We start from the raw sequence: 20,590 nt of genomic DNA on the forward strand, positions 1-20,590 counted from the left end.
AGTGTTTGGATTAGTAATTTTTACTTGGTGCATGGCAAATCATACGAAAATCCCATAGACTTGTATTGAAGGAGGGGTCCAAGCCAAATCTAGGGACCAGTGGCCAGATTCACAAAAGCCTTCTTAAGAAAAAATTAAAGGAATGTTCTGGGTTCAATAGAATTTAAGCTCAGTTGACAGCAGTCCATAAATGTTAAAATAGATAATATTTCAAATTTTTATATATATATATTTATTTTATTTTTTTTCTGTGTAAACATGATTTTAGTGTGATCGCTTACTAGCCTTATCTAAAGTTATTTGTATCAGAAAGACTTGAGATAATTGGATTTAATACAAACAAAACGATACTGATATAATTTGGCGTATGCCCTGTCCTTCGGTTTAGTACTTGAACTGTCAGATCCTGCTGGAGGCAAAGACGGCAGGGGAGCGGAGCTTACTCCCGCCCAGGGACGGGACCTAAACTGGTGGAGATGAGGTGAAATGGGGCGTGAAAACACAGAAGTATGAAAACGATAAGAGGTAGATGGCCGGCTTTTCTACCAGCATCTGTTCTCCTGCAAACATGGAGAGAGAAGCATTCGCACTGAGTAAATTACATCAGGAATTATTAAATAACACATTTGTCAACCATTCTTTTATATCTAGTACATCTAGTCACCAAAAAGGTTTTGAGTATCCAATGTTAGACTAAATCCAAAACAAATATGTGATGGAAGGGTTTGCTTCAGATGCTTTTGAATCACTTCCATTAAAATGTGAGTGGGATATATTGTTATAAATATTGTTACCAACCAAAAAATTTAACAATATTAGCATATACCTGTAAATGTTCAGCTTGTATCACCCACCCCTACCACACTTAGATTTTTTGATTTTCTAGAAATAAAAAAATCTATATTGTGAGGTACCATTAACGTGAAATAAAATGACTCTTTTTGGTTATATTGCCCACCCCTGCTAGTAACCTTTTTGTAAGGACCTAGTAACCACCCTGATTACCCTAGCAACCACTTAGAAAGTTCCTAGCAACCACCCTGAAAAGCAACATCATAGCAACAGGCTAAAATCTTCTCAGAAGAGCTTAACTACCTCTTAGCAATGTCCTGCCACAGCTCCAACTGTACTCTAATATTGTGGCTGTGACTTTTGCAAGGACAAGCACCACTGACATTTGAATCAGAAATCTTCTAAATAGTTCCCTATCTGTCACTCATTCGACGTTGTGTCGATGAGTTGACACTAGGGGTTCACTCTTGGGAGCCCAGACATCTCTGATCTTTGAGAAAAGGCCAATGTTTGGGGTAGTTGCACGACGGCTTGCTGCGTTGGCTACAAGGAACACAGAGTTCTGCCCGTCTCGCACCGCCAGTCTGCGTAACTCGCTTCAGCTCTTGTGGCGTTTTCCATTGGGACAACTAGTGACTGACAGATAGGGAACATCATGGTTACTGATGTAACCTCCGTTCCCTGATGGAGGGAACGAGATTTTGTGTCCCTCTTGCCACAACGCTGAAACAACTGCTGAAATGGCCGGGTCTTTGGCTCAGCTCCTCAGTGTTAAACCTGAGTTTGTGTTTGCAAGCGGCACTCCTTTTATACCTGTATGTCCGGGGGAGTGGCATGCAAATTCCACACGCCAATACTAATTGGCCTTTTCTCAAAGATCAGAGATGTCTGGGATATTTAAGAGTGAACCTCTAGTGTCAACTCATCGACACAATGTCCCACCAGAGAACGGAGGTTACATCAGTAACCATGACATTTATTTTGTCATTCTGAAAATGTGTAATTTTTATTTAAAGCATTTGAGTGGCAGAGTTCACAGGAAGCTCAGAAGTACTACAGTTCTTTTGAAACACTGAAAGGCTACAGAGGTGGGCTGAATGTCTAAACAAAACGGCTGGTCTGTCAACCTCTGTGAAATGCATTCTATGCACGTATTCGGCTATTTTACTTCCTGTCTCATTTAGGAAAAGTACTTGTTCCTCCACAATTGCGTGTAAGGCTGATGTACCAAAAAATATGCGTTTGAGAAGTTCTAAATTCAAAATTTATACCTGGAAGTAAGTGGCAGTCTCAGTCAGTCTTTTGTATTGTTTAAAAACCTAATGTTTAGCTAAGAGCACCAGCTAACAATGATTTGCTACATGCTATTGCTAGCCAATTGAGCTTTTCAGCAGTGATGTCAATTTTAGGGTGAACCTGGAAGACCAGTTCTGCCTTCACACACACACCAGGGTATCCTTCGTCCAAGTTTTCCATTCATTATTATGGCTTGTCATGCAGTGAATTGGAAACAAAATATGAAAGTAGCCACACTAAAACATAAACACAAGGCAACTGAGATTCATCCACCCAGTCTTCACCACCATAAGTGCCAGCTTTACATGTCATACATTCTGCTTCCAACGGATCTCAACCTGGATGAAAGTGTGGGAATACTTTGTGCAAATATTTGTAAATTTGCCCTTTCGTTTTGGCATTTCCAATCAGCTGTCATTTGCTGCTACTGTCAAGCAACTGTTGGACAGGCAGGAATTTGGTCAATCGTTGCTGCAAGCATCTTATAATCGACCAAATGTTGTGCGAGAAGGCAGGACTTACAAAGAGGGGTTAAGGCAATGCAAATATGCACGCACTCACAATAAAGATGCACATCATAATGCAACTAAAGCCAAATCGTGGCAAATTTCGAAATCCCGGCCGGGTGCTTTTTTAAGGTCCGAAAAAGTGTACATGTCCGGGAAAAAGAGGATGTATGGTCACCCTACCAGTGCCACATTAACGCGCAGGCTCACCTAGGCTTAAGCCGTAGGTCCCACAGAAGCGGAGTCTTGACTCCACTCCCAGTGGAGTCAAGAAAAGATAAAGTAGTTTAAGCAAAATTTTCCCATCACCATTCTCGGACGCTAATGTAAACAAAGAGAGGGTGTGCAATGGCTAAACCTGTCCGTGTAGTGCATGATCATCGAGTGAAAATGTTCTGCTCTAAAATGTATGTTGAAAACCTGGCACTAAATAAGGACTACAACAGTTGTCTATTTTGTCAACATGTACAGTTGCTCACATGCTCATGATAGATGTAGTCCTTAATTACCGGCTTATCCAATGTGCATGTTTTGTGTGCATGCCTTTTCATGATTTCACTTCAAAAGCAGAGAATAACACAATTATTAAAATTTTTATTCATGGATTTCTTACTTTGTCAGATTTTTTAAATAAGCAGATTTTTAGGCATTATCAGTGTATGTATCAGTGTATGTATACAGGCTCACAGTCTTAAAAATTTACATTCGGGGTATAACTGTGTAATTTACATACTCATAAATCTAAGGCCACATCCACATTAATCCTTTTTTGTTTGAACGCTCAGTTTTCTGTTTCCTGTAACAACATAATTTTCCAAAGTATGGGGTAATGGAGAGTGTCTCTGAAACTTTCGCTATAGTGTCTCTGAAACACCATACTAGAATGGTGTTTTCGGTGCAGGAAAACACCATTCTAGTATGGATGAGAGGCATAAACGGAGCAAAATGTATGAGTTTTCAAACAAAAACATATTTGTGTGGATCTGTTCTAAAATGCCATTATAAAAATACATTGGAAATTCCATAGGCGACCCATAACTCAAAAATGCTAGTTGTCTTCTGGTTTTTTTTAATTATTGTAATTAGTGGTCTAAGGAAAAGATTCTGTTGATTATAGGTAGGTAGTGTCGGGCACAGCTGAGTGGGTCCAGGTCAGGCCAGGCCTCAACCATGGCAAAGAGTCCCTGTGTAGGGCTATAAGCACTCAACATTAGTGTGTGTACTGAGAGGGATGAGATAAGTAGAGAGAGGAGGATGAGATGCATCAGTCCAGTCATCAAACCCTTTTTTGTCTTGTGAACTGACCACTGTTTGTTCCAGTACAGGATATTCTGACTACCAGCAAAATACATAGATATCCACCCTATGGCCTGCATTGAATTTTTTCATAGTTTTTTGCTCATGGAGAGATTACTGCTTCATGATGTTCTTCAATCAGCACTATTCTTTGTTATGATTTCGCCAAGCTGATGTGTGTAATTCTTTCAATGTTAATATATGTTCTCATTTCCTATTACATAAGGTCATTACATTAGAATAAAAATACAGAGAAATATGAAAACAATTGTTTTATTATTTACAATAACATGCACTGATGAATTGTGCACAGGTAATTTATTAAGAAAGTTAATAGGGTGAATTTTTATTTCATGCTGTCTTCAGGTTGACTTTTTAAAATCATGTCTGATTGCAGTCATTAAAAACACTTAAGTCAGACCAGTGCTTTCTTACTCAGAGAAAAGTGTGCAGTAGTTAAGCTATAATGGGAACATTTGTAACTTGGACTTCCTGTGTTCTCTGCCCCCCTCTCACCAGGCTAATATTGGACATATGGATACAGCCAAGGACATGGGGAAAATGATCATGGGAAACCTCGCACTAATTCAGGTTGGAGACCTTCTAAAAATATCAATCCTCTTTTTGTATTGTATCCTTTTTTAATTGAGTCTCTTATTGTGCAAGCTTTGTCTTTTTCGGATGGCACGGTGGAATTAATTCAAAAATGATGTGTGACCTTTTTCTCGGAAATGACCCTGAAGCCCAATAACGATTGTGTGACCTTTTTCTCGGAAATGACCCTGAAGCACCATAACGGCATGTGTGCACTAATGATGAAAGAGAACAAAGTAAACTTGACAGAAACAGAATGGAAGAGTTTGATATTTAGAAGGGTTGGGTGATGTCTGAGTTCATAGTGACCCTCTTGTTTTCAGGTTCAGGCCACTGTGGTCGGCTTCCTGGCTTCCATCGCCGCAGTCATTTTTGGCTGGATTCCAGAGGGCAATTTTAAGATTGGTCATGCCATCCTGCTCTGCGCTAGCAGCGTGGCCACAGCATTCATCGCTTCTTTCCTGCTAGGTGAGAGGTTTGGGTATTCTACCCCTGCATCACAATTAACAAAGTAACGTCCACATAGCATGTGCAAACTATTTTCATATTGCATTTTGGCTGAAGTTATGATTTAGGCCACATCCACAATAATATGTTTTGAAAATGCATTAATTTTGCTAGTTTATGCTAGCGATATGCACAAATAGTCGACATTCTGACAAATAGAAGTGCCTCTATTTGAATACCAAAACAGCTATCAAAAAAGCTATTTGGTTATTCTACACATGCAATAGAGGACTGAAACCCGACCTGCGGCCGATGGGACCCGATAAGCTGTCTTGTTTCGCCCGGGTTTGCACTAGATGGACATCTTTGACCGCTGTGCCTCATCTCGCCTTTCTTTTTTTTTCAGCGTCTAATAAGAACTAAATTGTTTCAAAAACTTATCTAGTGACACCTGCGTTCTGTTACTGCATACTTTGGATAATTATGATGTTAGGCAACTGAAAACAGTGTTTTCAAATAAAAACGGATTAGTCTGCATGTGTTCTTAACGTACAGTTTACATATGTCCAATGTGCATGCATAAAAGACCAAACCGCATCTTTAAGAACAGTTATATTTTATGCAACCAAAAGAAAATATTGTGAAAATATCTTCCTGGTATATTGTATGTAATGTAGCCTCAAAATATCTATATGATTTGTATTTAAATAATGAAAACCAAATCAGTAGTTATACTGTTAACCTTACCCCAAACCTAACCGTACCCCATCCCTTACCATTAACTCTTACCCCTAAACCTACCCGTACCTCAACCTCAGTAGCAGCAAGTGTGAACCTTGTGGGAATTTTCCAGAACAACATGTAGTTACACAATAAATACATTTTATTGTTTGTGTGTTTTAATGAAAGTATATAGTAGCTAATATAAAGTGGGGCCCAATTTGTTTTATTTTTTTTTATACCAAAATAAAATGTTGAGAAAATGTTGTGAAAGTACCTTCCTTTTTTTTAGGTAGCCCCAAAATGTCAATGCAATAATGTATTTTTACTATGAAAACAAAAAACAAAAAACAAAAAAAACCATTGACAATCAGTCAGATTAAGGACGTAGGCTAATCAAAATCTTTTTCACACTACTGTTTACAATGTGCTAACTGAGATGAATACCAACTAATAGGCTAATGTTATTTTCTAAACCTGAAAAGACAAAGCGGCTTCCAGGTCCCATTTCAACACTTTAGTGGAAATATATTGTTCAAACAGGAGGTATAAAAAGCTGTATTGTTTGGGACTAACACAATCTCCTGTGTTAATTCTACCATTTCAACACTAACGCTGCAAATATGTCCTTTCCTCTTCAACCCAGGTCTTATCATGATTGGGGTTATCATTGCATCCAGGAAGGTTGGCATCAACCCAGACAACGTGGCTACACCCATCGCTGCCAGCCTGGGTGACCTGATCACCCTTGCCCTGTTGGCTGGCATTAGTACAGGCCTGTATAAAGAACTTGGTGAGTGGATGTTTCAAATCTTTGGCTCAGATATTCAGATACATGAGAACATTCAGATATCTACTGTCAATCCATTTTATGGAAGTGTTAGGGAAGGTATCTAGCTTAGTCATTAAATATCTAGGCCAATACTCCAAAGGTTATAGTTTAAAACCCTGTAATGGGTGATCGGTGAACTATTTATTTGGTGCCCTTGAGAAAGTATGCATCATTGACTGTTTTGAGGGCTAAGCAATGAAGGTTCATTGGCAACTATTGTCTCTGCTGGTTTTGTTATAATTTTGCATCCACTCCCATGGGAGTCTATAGCAGCCTGTAGAAATGTATGGTATAAAGTTGTGAAATTTGTCACATTGGTAGGGGTCTGTCTGACTATATATTTTGCAAATTTGAGGTTCTCTAAACCTCTGTAGCACCACCAGCAGTTCAAATTTCAAAAGCATGTACCTTATGAAATAAGTGACCTAGAAAATAATTATTTTATACTTGGGACATGTTGAGTTCAAAGAAGTTTCCAAATGAAGATGCCAGAAAGTGAGTAATATACTGATGGTACAGAAAGTTATGAGATGCTGTGTAAACCAAAGCTTAAATTAAAACCAATATTAACCATTTTAATACTTGGAAAATAAAGTCAAAATAGAGCATGCTTAACTTTAAGATGTTTTTTTGTGGATGGGAATCCACTATTGTGCTGACTTGTCTACTAAATAATTATTTTTACTAATTTTAGTAATGTAACCTTAGGGACTGAGAAACTTCATGTCACCTTCTGTATCAAAAAACTTGCCCTTTTTTCTCTAAGATATAACAATACTTAAGTATAATAATTTCTGCATCTTAAAATATCATAGATATCATTCAACTTAATGACATTATTTGTTAACTATTTGTCAAATTAAATACATTTCATTTCCCCGGCTCAAAATTGTGATAATTTTCATTCTAGGCCAATAAGGGTTATAAGCAAACTTATAAATGTGCTAATTAAAGCGGTACCTGCATTGGATGGATATTTGTGTATGCAACTGAATAGTGGGGGATTTGGGACCATTCAACCAAGTTTGGGATCTCTACGATATACTGTCTCTGACACCCAGACATTTTCAGGCTGAAAAAGAAATATTAAAATCAGTACAAATACAGTAGAGTTTCAGGTATTTTGGGGTTTGGACCCCTAATGATGCATTCCAAAGCTGTACAGAGGTACATTTCTGAAAATCAAAAACTAGCTTCATACCATTGAAAATTGGCCAAATTTAACAATTTTCAGATGGAACCACATTGATAGCCCCATATCACTGGGATTTAAAAATATAGGGCCTTATATAGGGAAAGTTTGTTTTGAACTAGAATCTTAAAGGATATTAAGATCTCTTCTGGAGTTGTAGGCTATCCAACTTTGAAAAACCAACACAAAAAGGTGCACATTCCAATTGTTTGACCCAAACTATTGGCATATTATGTAACTTGCTCAGGCCATCTAATTTTGTTAATAGACCTAACCCTCTTTGTGTAAACATAAAATAGTGACGTTCTGCCACCTTTCTAAGGTCTTTTTTAACCTGTATTTTTGCTCGAAAACAAATTGTCATTTTGACCCACCCCTACAAAATAATGGATTACTCTGTAGATATTAATCAATGGTACATTTTATTTATCAAAAACAACTTTGAGCCAGGGACCTCTGTTTAAGTTGACACAGAAATGCCCTATGCCATAGGCCTATGTGAATGTGTACTGACACATCCATAATATGTTCTTGCTACAGTGGCTTCTGCCTAGATTTCCTCCAGTTCTGTTAGAAACTACCATCACTTTTCACAGGTTAACTGCAGTAAACCCACTTGAAGACTGTTTATTATCACAATCACTGTAGACAATCAAACTGCCCATAACCTATTTTAACCCACCAAGCCAAAACCTTATTGCTCATGCTAAAACTTCCGTTCACCCACCTAGCTTTTTACTGTGGTTCTTTTCTGTTTCTTAGTTAGAAACCCTAAACTCTCCCCCGTGGTTATAACTGTTTAATTTACCTAAATGTCCCAGGGAGAAGAAAACATTTCAGACCTAGGACAGCATTTAGGAGTGTCAACGTTTGACTCAAACATAGAGTATCATACATTTTCTTACATAACTCTTTCAAAGCTGTCCTTTTACATACAATGGAATCCAAAAATCTGAGACCACAAGTGAAAATGCTCTTGCAATTCTCCAATGTAATACACATTTTCATAACAAACTATATCATCAATATAAAAAGATCATCTTGTGTATTTTAATAGAAGCAAAGAAATCTGGCATTTTATTTAAGAGAGTTAACATAGTCAGTGTCACAAATTTGCTTGTTTGATAAATGACCTGGAAATAGTGCTGAATCTTAAATATTTCTTATTAATTTTACTGCATGTCATGTCTGCTAAACTTTCTGTTTAATTCCAGGTTTAAATACAATTTTGAGTCCCAGATTTTCAGTGTGGTCTCAGACTTTTGGACCTCACTTTACATGCACCTGTTCTCCAAGACAACTGTTGTACCATATGCTTTAATACACTGCAAAAAATGTATAAATTTTTGTCTTGTTTCCTGTAAAATTATTAAAACATTCTTAAAACATGATTTGTTTACTTGTCAAGCAAAATGGCATAAGATATTATGACTTGTTTTAAGAGCAATCTGACAAAATGAAGTGAACTTTAGACTTAAACAAAACAAATAAAACAATCTGCCAATGGAGTAAGAAAAATAAACTTGTTTTCCCTTTGAATTAAGTTTATTTTTCTTACCCCACTGGCAAACAGTTCCCCTTCTGTCACTCACTCGGCGTTGTGTCGAATGAAGTGACACAAGTGGTCTTACTTGGGAGCCTCGTGTACTTCTGAACTTGAGAAAAGGCCAATGTTAAATCAGCAGACAGAATTTGCATGTTCCGGACATACGGGTATAAAGGGAAGCAGGCGTGTGTTTATCAGTCAGATTGTTTCTTCGGAGCCGAGTGGTTGTGTTGCAACAGCAAGTTGAGAGTTCACCACTGTTCCACTCACATCTACTGGCAAGAAGCACTGCTGTTGGATCTTATGGCGCATTTCCAGCTGGCGATCGCCTCACGGCCAGCCAGCATTCTCCCTTGAGCACCCGGAATTGGATGACGACATCGCTGCTGCATCGTAGAGCGTTATAGCGGCGTCTGATGCTAACGCACGGATGTCCGCTATGCTTTCCCGGGCCGCCGTGAGCACGAGGCTGGACTGGAAACTTCCGTCCCCACTCACCACTACTTGATCGGTTCCTCGGGTCAGGGCACTGCTCATAACCACACCTCAAGAAATTAATTTCTTTCCCAGGGATGGGGCACCCTCTGGCACCCGCGCCCAGACCTCTGGACCTCTCTAGCAGACATCTGCAGAGCACCGGGCTGGGCAACACCCAGTACCTTTGCGAGATTCTACAATATCCAGGTTGAGTCAGACAACTGACAGGTATACCGCTTGCGCTAGTGCCTTTCCCCTCCACTGAGGCAAACACATGCGCTGTTACTCCTAAGTGAGTCCTCAAATTCCTGCTCCCTGGATGTTCTTCCGCCCCAGCTCTCTGGCTCGCGATTTCTGTGGAGGAATTCCCAACCAGACTCACTGAGGTTACTAATTACTCTGAATTGGAATAGGTGCTCCATAGGTAGCATTAACCCTAAAGCACAAAGTATATTTTGACGTGAACGGTCAGCATCTGCGTACAGTCAAACACGAGCCTGTCAAAGTATACTCCATTTGACGATGCACGCAAACAACTGTTGTTGTTTTTATCCTCGTCTCTTGTTATTTACCGGCGATTACATCTTCGTCTAGCATTTCTTTGTGACAATAACAGCTGAAATGTGAGTATTGCCACCTTATGGATCTACTAATTCATGCAAATAATTCCAGATGCATGCACGTTCTGTGAGTTCAATGACGTGCGGTTACAAAAATTGGGCTGCGTACGTTCAGTGCTCACGCACTCTGCTGATGATGAGATTTGCGTCACGGGTCTTGTACACTCATCGTTCGCGTTTTACCAAAGTATACTTTGGGCCAAAACAATTTTAAATAAACTTATTTAAAAAAAATTACAGCTCAAATAATATACAGGTTTTAACAGATTATATTTAAGTGATTTTACAAAATTATAAGCTTGCCTTTAAACTCTTCAAAAATGTGGCCCCATTCACTTCCATTGTTCTGTAAGTTCCTCACTGTCATTTCGATTTGTGCGACTTTTTTTTTTTTTAAAGAGTTGAAATTATTTTTTGTGGCAACATTTAACTTTTTAAATTAAAATATTTTCTAAATAGCATATAACAATAGGCATTTTGCTGTGGTTTTGAAATTGGTATCGACAATCAGGGATTTCACTGGTATTTATGCCGACTATTTCAGTACCGTGACTAATAATGCTGCATTGGGTAGTAGTCTGCTCTGAAGTCTGCACCACTGGGCTTTGCCAAAGGCTGTTTTTTTTTCAGAATCATGAAATGATATGGGACACCTTCGAAAGCAAATGCCACAAGTCTGCAAGCTCAAATCTTTTAATGTGATATGGCTTGTAAAGAGACAATCTTGAAAAAATATGTTCTCTTTGATTATGCGTTGCAATGAATGTTCATAGGAATGCATCTATGGTTGTTTTGAGTTTTTGTGGTGACACTAGTGAGAGTTAGCACATGGAAACCTTTACGGGAAAGAATAATTGCATGTTTGTGTTCTTGATCATGTATTATCAATCTTCAAATGTCCAAATGCTTTGGATATAAACATTTGCCATTGCCAGAAGTGAAAATAGTCAGTGAACCAAGCTTTCATATTGGCCAATTCCACCAGAATGTGGGTGCAAAATTACACCCAAAATAATGTTGAGAAACAGTTGCTCCTCAAGAATGTTGAAGTGTATAGAGTAAACATAGCTGGATCAGGCTAAATGAAAGCTTATTCAATTAAGCAGACTTTTGACTGCTTTTCTGACAGAATTCAACGATTATGCCAGCCCAATGGTGTTTGCCTTCTTCGTTGCCCTGACGCCCATCTGGGTACTAATTGCACGGCGGATACCTTCCACCAGGGAAGTGCTCTATTCGGGTTGGGAGCCTGTCATTATCGCCATGGCAATCAGCAGGTAGGACAAACCCCATATACTGTTTTTCAATGATGAATGTAATATTGAGTTGTGGTTGACTGCAATCTGTCAATCATCAGCAATTTGTTTTTAAAACATAACTGTGATGTCTTTGTGTTGTTTAAAGTAGAACATCTGTATCACTGTAATATGTATCTTCTGTGTGGTCTTGAAATAGTGTTGGAGGCCTCATTCTGGATAAGACTGTATCCAACCCCAACTTTGCTGGAATGGCGGTATTCACTCCCGTAATCAACGGTGAGTTTACTTATGACATTGCATCACATGATCCAATGTTTCCGTTGGTTGTTTAAACTAGCCCACAATAGGGGTGGCCAATATATCCAAATATTCAGAAAACACTTAACAATAAGATTGTATTCATTAACATAAGTTTACTACATTAGTTAACATGAACTAACAGTTTCAGGATTCTTCCTCACGGCTTACCGGAGCATTAAGACAAAGTTGTTTTATAGCATATCAGATTTAAACTTTAGTAGCAAAAATCTAGTTGCTAATTAGTAGTGTCTCAAATTTAAACTTTAATAGCAAAAATGGCATTAGAGTTGCTAAGTTAATCTCAGATTTAAACTTTTGTCGTAAAAATGCTGCTAGACTTGCTAATAACTCTAGCTGCATTTTTACAACTAAAGTTTAAATCTGAGATGCAAAAATGCCATTAGTGTTGTTAGGTTAATAGTGTCTCAGATTTAAACTTTAGAAGCAAAAATGGTGTTGCTAAGTTAACTGCATCTAAGATTGAACATTAGCCATAAAAATGCAGCTAGAGTTGCTAAGTTTTAGTGTCTCTGATTTAAACATTAGTAGCAATTAGAGATGCTTTTCTTGGTTAATAGCAACCTAGATTTAAACTTAAGAAATAATTGCATTGGTAAATTCAATTTATTTTCAGAAAATTCAAAATGTCCATTTTTCAATGAATCAATTCAAAACACTTGATTCAACTATTCTTTTGTGTCAGTACCCCAAAATGTTCAAATCATTCTTGTGTGGCATTTGAACATGCTTTTAAATAAAAAATAAATGTATGTTAATATTGCAGTTAAAATAATTATTGTAATTTTGGTTGTTTTTAACTTGATTTTTATTGTCTTTTACATGCATTAAACATTTTGAATCTACTTGCCAACAATGACCGTTGGTTGAAATGATGGTTCCTCTGATTGAAAAATTAAAAATTACACTTTTAAGACATTAGCAATATAGCCAAGCCCTAGCCAACACTTTGATACCAGAGTCACAAGGCCAGTTTTGACCCTGATGATCATTGTGTACTATCTGTGTTTGTTTTGCCCTGCTTCAGGTGTGGGAGGGAATTTGGTGGCGGTACAAGCCAGTCGAATCTCCACCTACCTGCATATGAACGCACTGCCCATAGCAGAGCCAAACCCAGCTCCACAAAAATGTCCCACACCCTGGAGCACGTTCTTCGGGTCAGGTGAGTGAAAGGAAATAGCACTCAGAGTAAACACACCTTGAACACACCTATGCACTTTTATTGGCAAAGATGATATTAAATATTGATAGTGGTGTATTTGCCTGTATTGTGTCTCTGTGACTTTGATCATGGTTCTACAACAATACTCTGACTCACCGGAATGACATATTCATTTTATCTCTAATCAGGTGTCAACTCACGCTCTGCGAGAGTGCTCTTCCTATTGGTCGCTCCTGGTCACCTGGTCTTCCTGTACACCATTAATTCTATGCAGGGGCAGGGTGGACACACCACTCTCACCTATGTCTTCATTGCATTTTACCTAGCTGCAGCTCTGCTTCAGGTATAGCTGAGTATCTATCTTGTTACAGCTCAATAAGTTTTGTGACCTAATAAAATGAAAATGTGTATCTTACAAAGAATTTTTTAATTAAACCCAAATTCTCATTACCTTATTGCAAAAAAATATATAATTTGTGCTGCGATATGAAAAAAATCTTATTCTCATTACTGTAGTACAGTAATGACAATAATTCTGTCGGGACCCAGTGCACAGTGTTCTGCCTTTAGCTAGCGCTGATCCTGTTCCCTACCAACAGAGCAGTTCAAGCGTGAGGTGCTTCATGTTGTTGCAGGTGTAAGTCAGCATGGGGCAATGAGTGCAACACGCAACTATACAAACAACAAACTGACAGCTGATAAAAAACGGCTAAACAGAGCAGAGTGCAGTGGTTTTGAGATGTGTTTTTTAAGTTTTGAACTAAATATAACTTGACACAGTGTCTTACAAAACACAGCATTTATGGCTTGAGACACTGAAAACCAGTGAAACACAACACAACCACTGTGAGACGCACATAAAGTGTCCACCTGACAGAATGTAAGAACGTGTGTGGTGAGAACATCTCTCAAGTCTACCTCTGATTAATACTATATTGAAATGATAGGCTTATGTTCAATATATGAAAATATACAAAAATATTGCCTTCGAAAGCCACTTTTTGTATTGTCTAATAAATGATTTACTTGTTTGCCACAATAATGTAACATATTTTAATTGTCATTTTACTTATCATAGATATATATTATATTTATGATTATTTAGATATAGTAATTTAATCATTATATATTGAATTATTTTTATTTAAGGGCCTTTCTCTGCAAATATTGATGTTTAATTAATTAATTTAATTAATCTGCAAATGTAATTCATTTGATAAAATTTTTTAATTGATTGACAGTCCGATATAACATTATATAAAGTGTTTTTGGTATATTAATTTTATATTAATAATAATATTAATAATCATTATACCATGGGTCTGTTGAATGCTTGATTCTGATTGGTTGACGGAGGTTCTAATGTGTGCAATTATTTTTCAAATATATGCACAGCTATGAAGTAGTTCCAGTTCTTGACCACATGACAGTTCCATATCACTTTGCCACATTATTTCAGTTATTTCAAAGAGCTGTGCAGGTGACAACAATAAAGTAACCAAATAAAATAAAGACATTGGTTAAGTACATCGGATAAGAATGACAAACATTGTCTATAATAGCTAAAATGTATTTAAATTGTAATTGAAAGCATTCTTGGGCTCCCTACCTTTCTCTCTCTCTCTCTCTTTTGCTCTCATCTAACCCACCCACCCACACACACACACCGTACATTTTTGTTTCACATTTTGTTATGTTATAGCCTTATGCTAAAATTACTTTGAAATATATATTTTTTTCACATCAATCTACACTCCATGCCACATAAAAAAAAAAAAGGTCTCACATCATCAGGACTCCGACGCTTCACCCGAGTGCTGTTCTAAACTAAAGTGTAAGAGCAGTGCATATATGTTAAGAGCTATTGTTTGTGCGTCTCTTACATGTTCAGAGCGCTATCTTTTTTTTTACATTACATATGTTCGCTAGCAGGTTGTGGCAAAAGATAATTTTTGTGTGTAATATGAGCCAGTTAGATGACGTGAAGTGAATCCGCGTCAGTCAGTGTTAACATACAATTGTGCTCCGTGATCGCTTGAATTACTACTACGCTACTAAAGCTAGAAAATAGCTTTAAACAGTTTAAACTAACAAATTCAGCATTAAGGCTTATCACAGCTGAAAGACACAGTAGACTGATTAATTACAAAAGGCGATACCTCTTACTAGAGATTCCACATTCGAAACTACTATTCAAAATGGCGGAGAAGATTACGGTTTCTATAGTGAATGATTCTTGCACACCGGCTACTGCAAAATAGGGAAAAATACCCCCTCTTGGACGGCTATTTTTCCACTGAGAAATCTGACTTTCAGAAAGCTGACAGCATCTCTGCTTGGGTGTGGCAACAGGTGATCTCACACGCTCCGTCTCTCACACTCTCTCTCTCTCTCTCTCTCTCTCTCACGCACACACATACACACACACATACACACACACACACACACTCATCCATCCTTGTTTATCCAATAACTTGGTAGAAACAGCACAAGCTGTGATACTATTTCTGAAGTGACATTTTTGAATTACTAATGAAGGCTTGAACACATCATTTGGTTTTAACCAGCAAAGGCAGATTCTGATCCGTAGCGTAAGAAAGTAGTTCCATGCACAAATGTGTTTTTAGGACCATACTCAGTTTTTCCTAATTTTTTTAAATTTACTTGTTCATTGAAATGTAGTATATAAGCAATATCACACTCGCAATCGTGCTATATGGCCCTAAATCAGCACTGCTCTGATTGCTTATGGCACTGAGCCTGCGGCCTAATCACAGCAGTGCTGATGTAGGACCATATCGCACTCTTGCTTGTGTGATATTGCTTGAACATATATATATATATATATAAAAACACTGTATACAGTGAAATATGACCCTGAATTTTCATGACAGTTTTTGTTCAAATGTAGCTACTGTTTTTGTAGATTTAACCACTTGTCATAGTTGTTTGTTATTGTGTTTATTTTAACTCTTATGTTGCTACCAGTTTAAATGTCATCTCCCTCCAAGTTTCTTGCATTGCCTGCAGGAATAATGCCACATTGACACATTCTCTCTCTTGCTCTTCTTCTAGGTAATCATTCTGCTGTACCTGGCAGACTGGATGGTTAACTGGATGTGGCGTCGAGGGATGGACCCAGACAACTTCTCCATCCCCTACTTGACGGCCCTGGGAGACCTACTGGGGACGGGCTTCCTGGCTCTGTGTTTCCACGTCCTGTGGTTAATTGGAGATCGAGATGGAGATGTGGGTGACTGATCCACACTGCTTCCCTTTGACTCTGTCCATGAAACACAAAAGTCTTTATTTATAAAGATACAGAGAAATAATATCTATATTACTATGGCCACAATGGGCTACCATTATTCTATTGATGACTTAAGAGATTACTGCTTTAGTATTGAGATGTAATTACATTGTTGTTTAGTTACTAGGAGAACAAGAATCCTCATTATTTTTCAATGGGGATGTTCGTTCCGTTTTATGGCCAGTCGCGTTGGCTGCATGTAAAGACGAGATCAACCTAAACTTGAAGTTTTCCAGAAAAAAAAAAAGAAAACAAAAAGCTTAATCACCAAGTGCTATAAAATGGTTTAGTGGTATAAATGAAAATGTGAAGAATGTGTTTTTAGGGCAGCACTTAAAACCTTTGTTAAAAGTGATGTGTGTAATTTTTCCAACAATAAAATAATTAACATAAATAAAATGACAGCCAAAATTAAGCAATTTTTCCCCAAAAAGGCTCTGAAGAGCTTTCAAATCATTGCTCTGTTTGTTTGAGCATCCTGACCATGAGTGCATTTCCCAAAAGCATTGTTAGTCAACTATGGTCGTAAGTTCCATCGTTACCAACATAGTTCAACGATTTGGTGTTACCCTAAACTGTAGTTCCAACAAACATTCACAAACAACATCGCAAATTTGTGTGGTTGGAACAACAGCTCTTAACCTGTGGAGAAGCATAGCTCCTGTTAGTTCCCTTACAAAACATAACTGCAGTTTTTTAACTTTAGTACAAGTGTGATCAATTGGACACAGTATTACTGTAGTACTGAAAACTGCAGGAATACTGCATCCAAATTATCACACTTTTACTGCAGTACTGGAAAATGCAGGAATGCTGCGTCCAAATTACCACACTTTTACTGCAGTACTGGAAAATGCAGGAATGCTGCGTCCAAATTACCACACTTTTACTGCAGTACAGAAATCCGAAGGAATACTGAGTTCAAATAACCACACTTTTACTGCAGTACTGGAAACATCAGGGATGCTGCGTCCAAATTACCACACTTTTACTGCAGTACTGGAAACATCAGGGATGCTGCGTCCAAATTACCACACTTTTACTGCAGTACTGGAAACTGCAGGAATACTGCATCCAAATGACCACACTTTTACTGCAGTACAGAAAGCTGCAGGAATAATGTGTCCAAATTACCACACTTTTACTGCAGTACAGAAAGCTGCAGGAATAATGTGTCCAAATTACCACACTTTTACTGCAGTACTGGAGACTGCAGGAATATTGCGTCCAAATTACCACACTTTTACTGCAGTACTGGTGACTGCAGGAATAATGTGTCCAAATTACCACACTTTTACTGCAGTACTGGAGACTGCAGGAATACTGCGTCCAAATTACCACACTTTTACTGCAGTACTGGTGACTGCAGAAATAATGTGTCCAAATTACCACACTTTTACTGCAGTACTGGAAACTGCAGGAATACTGCATCCAAATTACCACACTTTTACTGCTGTACTGGAAACTGCAGGAATACTTTGTCCAAATTACCACACTTTTACTGCAGTACAGAAAGCTGCAGGAATAATGTGTTCAAATGAACACCCTTTTACTGCAGTACTGGAAACTGCAGGAATACTGCGTCTAAATTACCACACTTTTACTACAGTTAAAAAACTGCAGTTAGTTTTTGTAAGGGTTTGCCATGTGGACATCATTTGACTTCCCTGGGCTTCTTTATCTTTCATTCAATAAATATTTTCATTCTGTCAACACTTTGACCACGTTTTCATGCATTTAAAAAAATACTTATTCAGGGTTTTGCAGAAAGCAGCATTCTGAAATGTAATATAACATTGATTGCAGCCATTTAAGGGATTAATGGATGTTAAGAGAAAGTGCATTAACCATTGATTTTTAACATAGAACTGTATTACTGATAGCGTCATAACAGCAGCCACTGTGCCGCCATGTTGATTTGCTCAAACATTCCATTGTGCCTATTGGCTTAATATAAAATCATCTCATTTCAGTGAGTAAACATTAGTCATTCAATCACCGGAAATCTGCCTGTACATCCCTACAATGCAAAAGTCCCACACATGTAATTATTTATTTAAAGTCAGGAATATTTCCGGTTACTTGAAATCCAGAGTGAGTTATGTACAGGTATATCAAACAGTCTACCTCTAACAAACTTCAGTGGCAAACAGATCAGCATAATGTAATTAAGTTCACTGAAACATGAGGTAAGATACAAGCAGACATTATCAGACATATTTATTGCATCCAAGTTTTTATTCAGAATTACTTATTTTATGTTTTCATCTTTTTAATTTTTGTATCTTTTTTCTCGAGGTCCCTTGAATAAGAGCACACATTCTCTCACTCTATCACACACACAGTGGGTGTTGAGATTGAGGGAGACAAGCAAAGCTGGTTGAAATTAAACTGATATGCTAGGTTCAAATGGCAAACGAACACATAATGTAGGATATGACATGTATCCATGTATGAATCCAGAGAGCACTTCAATATGAAAACAGGCCAATCCTGGGCATTTTAGGCAAATAAAAATCCCGGTTTTACTTTTTTAAGGACCCTCAGAGGGGAAGGATGTGTTGTCACCCCAAAACAAGCAAATATTACAACCACTGGAAAACAAGGAGAATGTTCCAGGAAATCTGTTTGAAAATGGTCATTATTTTTCCAATTCCTTTTGATGCCACAGAAATTACACACTTCACCATTTACTAAAGAAAGAAAAAAATAAATCTTGGCCATCACAGAGTAACCTGAATATACTTGGATAACCTTTCTTGCAAGATGTTTGTTTCTCTTGATGAGTACAGTAGAAATCCTACAGCCCTGTCATCTAAAATTGCTTGCAGTTAGAGACAGAAATAATAACCAAAACCTCTGTAAGTGCTTCACTGGTTTTTATAAATACCTAAAATCCTCAAGTTGCGTAAAAGAAACATTATTGAGTTGTTTGCACTCACCTCCTAAAGGATAAAATAACAGACACTGCATCAATGCATAGGTACATTTCTGTCATGTATGCACAAGTTTTTCTGAAGCCTTCTATGTCAGCATGGTAGTTGTAAGCTTCTCAGGCTGTTATTTTGAAGTTTGCGTTTGTTAAATCTCAAAAAAATCTTTTGTGGACTCAAAATACTGGGACAGTTAAAAGGATAGTTTATGAAATAAAACGTTACTGAGGCCTTCTTGCCATCATAACCTTAAGCAAGACTTCGAAGGTTATTCCAGGGAGAACATCCCTACGATTGGTAAACTTTTCACACCGCTCTCATAAGCAATGTCGTTGCATGTGTAACTTGCATCAAGCCTGACAGATGTCTGTTTTCAAATGGTGAGTAATTTACTCCATACTTCTTTATGTTGCTTTATTAAAGCCTATATTGCAAATAATCTGTAAATAAATAGGTTTAGAGTGCATTTCTTTACCAATATACATATGCACCACTTGCGGGCTAGCTTACGTATGCGTTGTGAAACAGGCCTGAGTTACTTGGAACAAAAAGCACTGGCTCTAGAAACATGAAACAATGCTTTAAAAGCTTTTTTTTTTTTTAATCAAGAATGAAGAATTTACTAATTATGCAAAAATGCTTTTTAGCAAAAGGGCTATTTTGACGTTTATACCACTGTACCACTGCATGCTACATGCTAGTTGCAGAAATGCTGTTTTAAACTCCCTCAGAATGTGATTTTGAAACAAAGCTGGAATAAAAGCCCTAAATGTTTTCCTTTCATACCAGGAGAGGGCAGAGTTGATTGCGTTTGAATGTTTCTATGACATTAATGCCCGTCTGAAACACTTGGAATGGCTAACAGAATAACTAACAGCTAATCTGTACTTTGTTAGTATAGATGGCCATTAAAAATAGAAGCTGCAAGTACGCTAATATGGTTCTTTTAAAAACTTGGCAGGCCTTATAAAAGCAAATTACCTCTAGTTATGTTCAATGTGTTTGTGTCATGTTAGCCTCCCATTGTTAAAGAGCTGAATAGAAAAAATGCTCCTTTGGTTGGTATTCACCAATTAGTGCACATCATCGTTAGACTGATATTGTATACGGGGCCAGCAAAATGGATTGCGCTTGGCACGTAGCATTAAAAATGCAATTGTTTGAATTAAATTTAACTTTATTTTTACTGTAAAGACAAATCCTTGTTTGTTCCTTTCAAAAACTGTCTGAAATGACCTTTTATTTTGTATTTGTATTTTTTTTTTTTTTTTTTTTTTTTTTGGTTTCTCT

At 37.6% G+C, this 20,590-nt stretch overlaps 1 protein-coding gene across 2 annotated transcripts in view; it reads left to right on the plus strand.

The window, feature by feature from the left end:
- LOC127633043 (solute carrier family 41 member 1-like) overlaps positions 1 to 20,590 on the plus strand; it is a 40,542-nt gene extending 19,952 nt beyond the window's left edge. For both annotated transcript variants that reach the window (XM_052111909.1, XM_052111910.1), the window contains 8 exons: positions 4,410 to 4,481; positions 4,808 to 4,952; positions 6,298 to 6,444; positions 11,448 to 11,595; positions 11,774 to 11,853; positions 12,923 to 13,057; positions 13,246 to 13,400; positions 16,133 to 20,590. In XM_052111909.1, the coding sequence (XP_051967869.1) occupies positions 4,410 to 4,481; positions 4,808 to 4,952; positions 6,298 to 6,444; positions 11,448 to 11,595; positions 11,774 to 11,853; positions 12,923 to 13,057; positions 13,246 to 13,400; positions 16,133 to 16,318 (1,068 nt within the window). In that variant the 3' untranslated portion in view covers positions 16,319 to 20,590. The remainder of the gene's footprint in view (positions 1 to 4,409; positions 4,482 to 4,807; positions 4,953 to 6,297; positions 6,445 to 11,447; positions 11,596 to 11,773; positions 11,854 to 12,922; positions 13,058 to 13,245; positions 13,401 to 16,132) is intronic.

The sequence above is a fragment of the Xyrauchen texanus genome, chromosome 39 (genome assembly GCF_025860055.1).
Source record: "Xyrauchen texanus isolate HMW12.3.18 chromosome 39, RBS_HiC_50CHRs, whole genome shotgun sequence".
NCBI classification, from domain to species: domain Eukaryota; kingdom Metazoa; phylum Chordata; class Actinopteri; order Cypriniformes; family Catostomidae; genus Xyrauchen; species Xyrauchen texanus.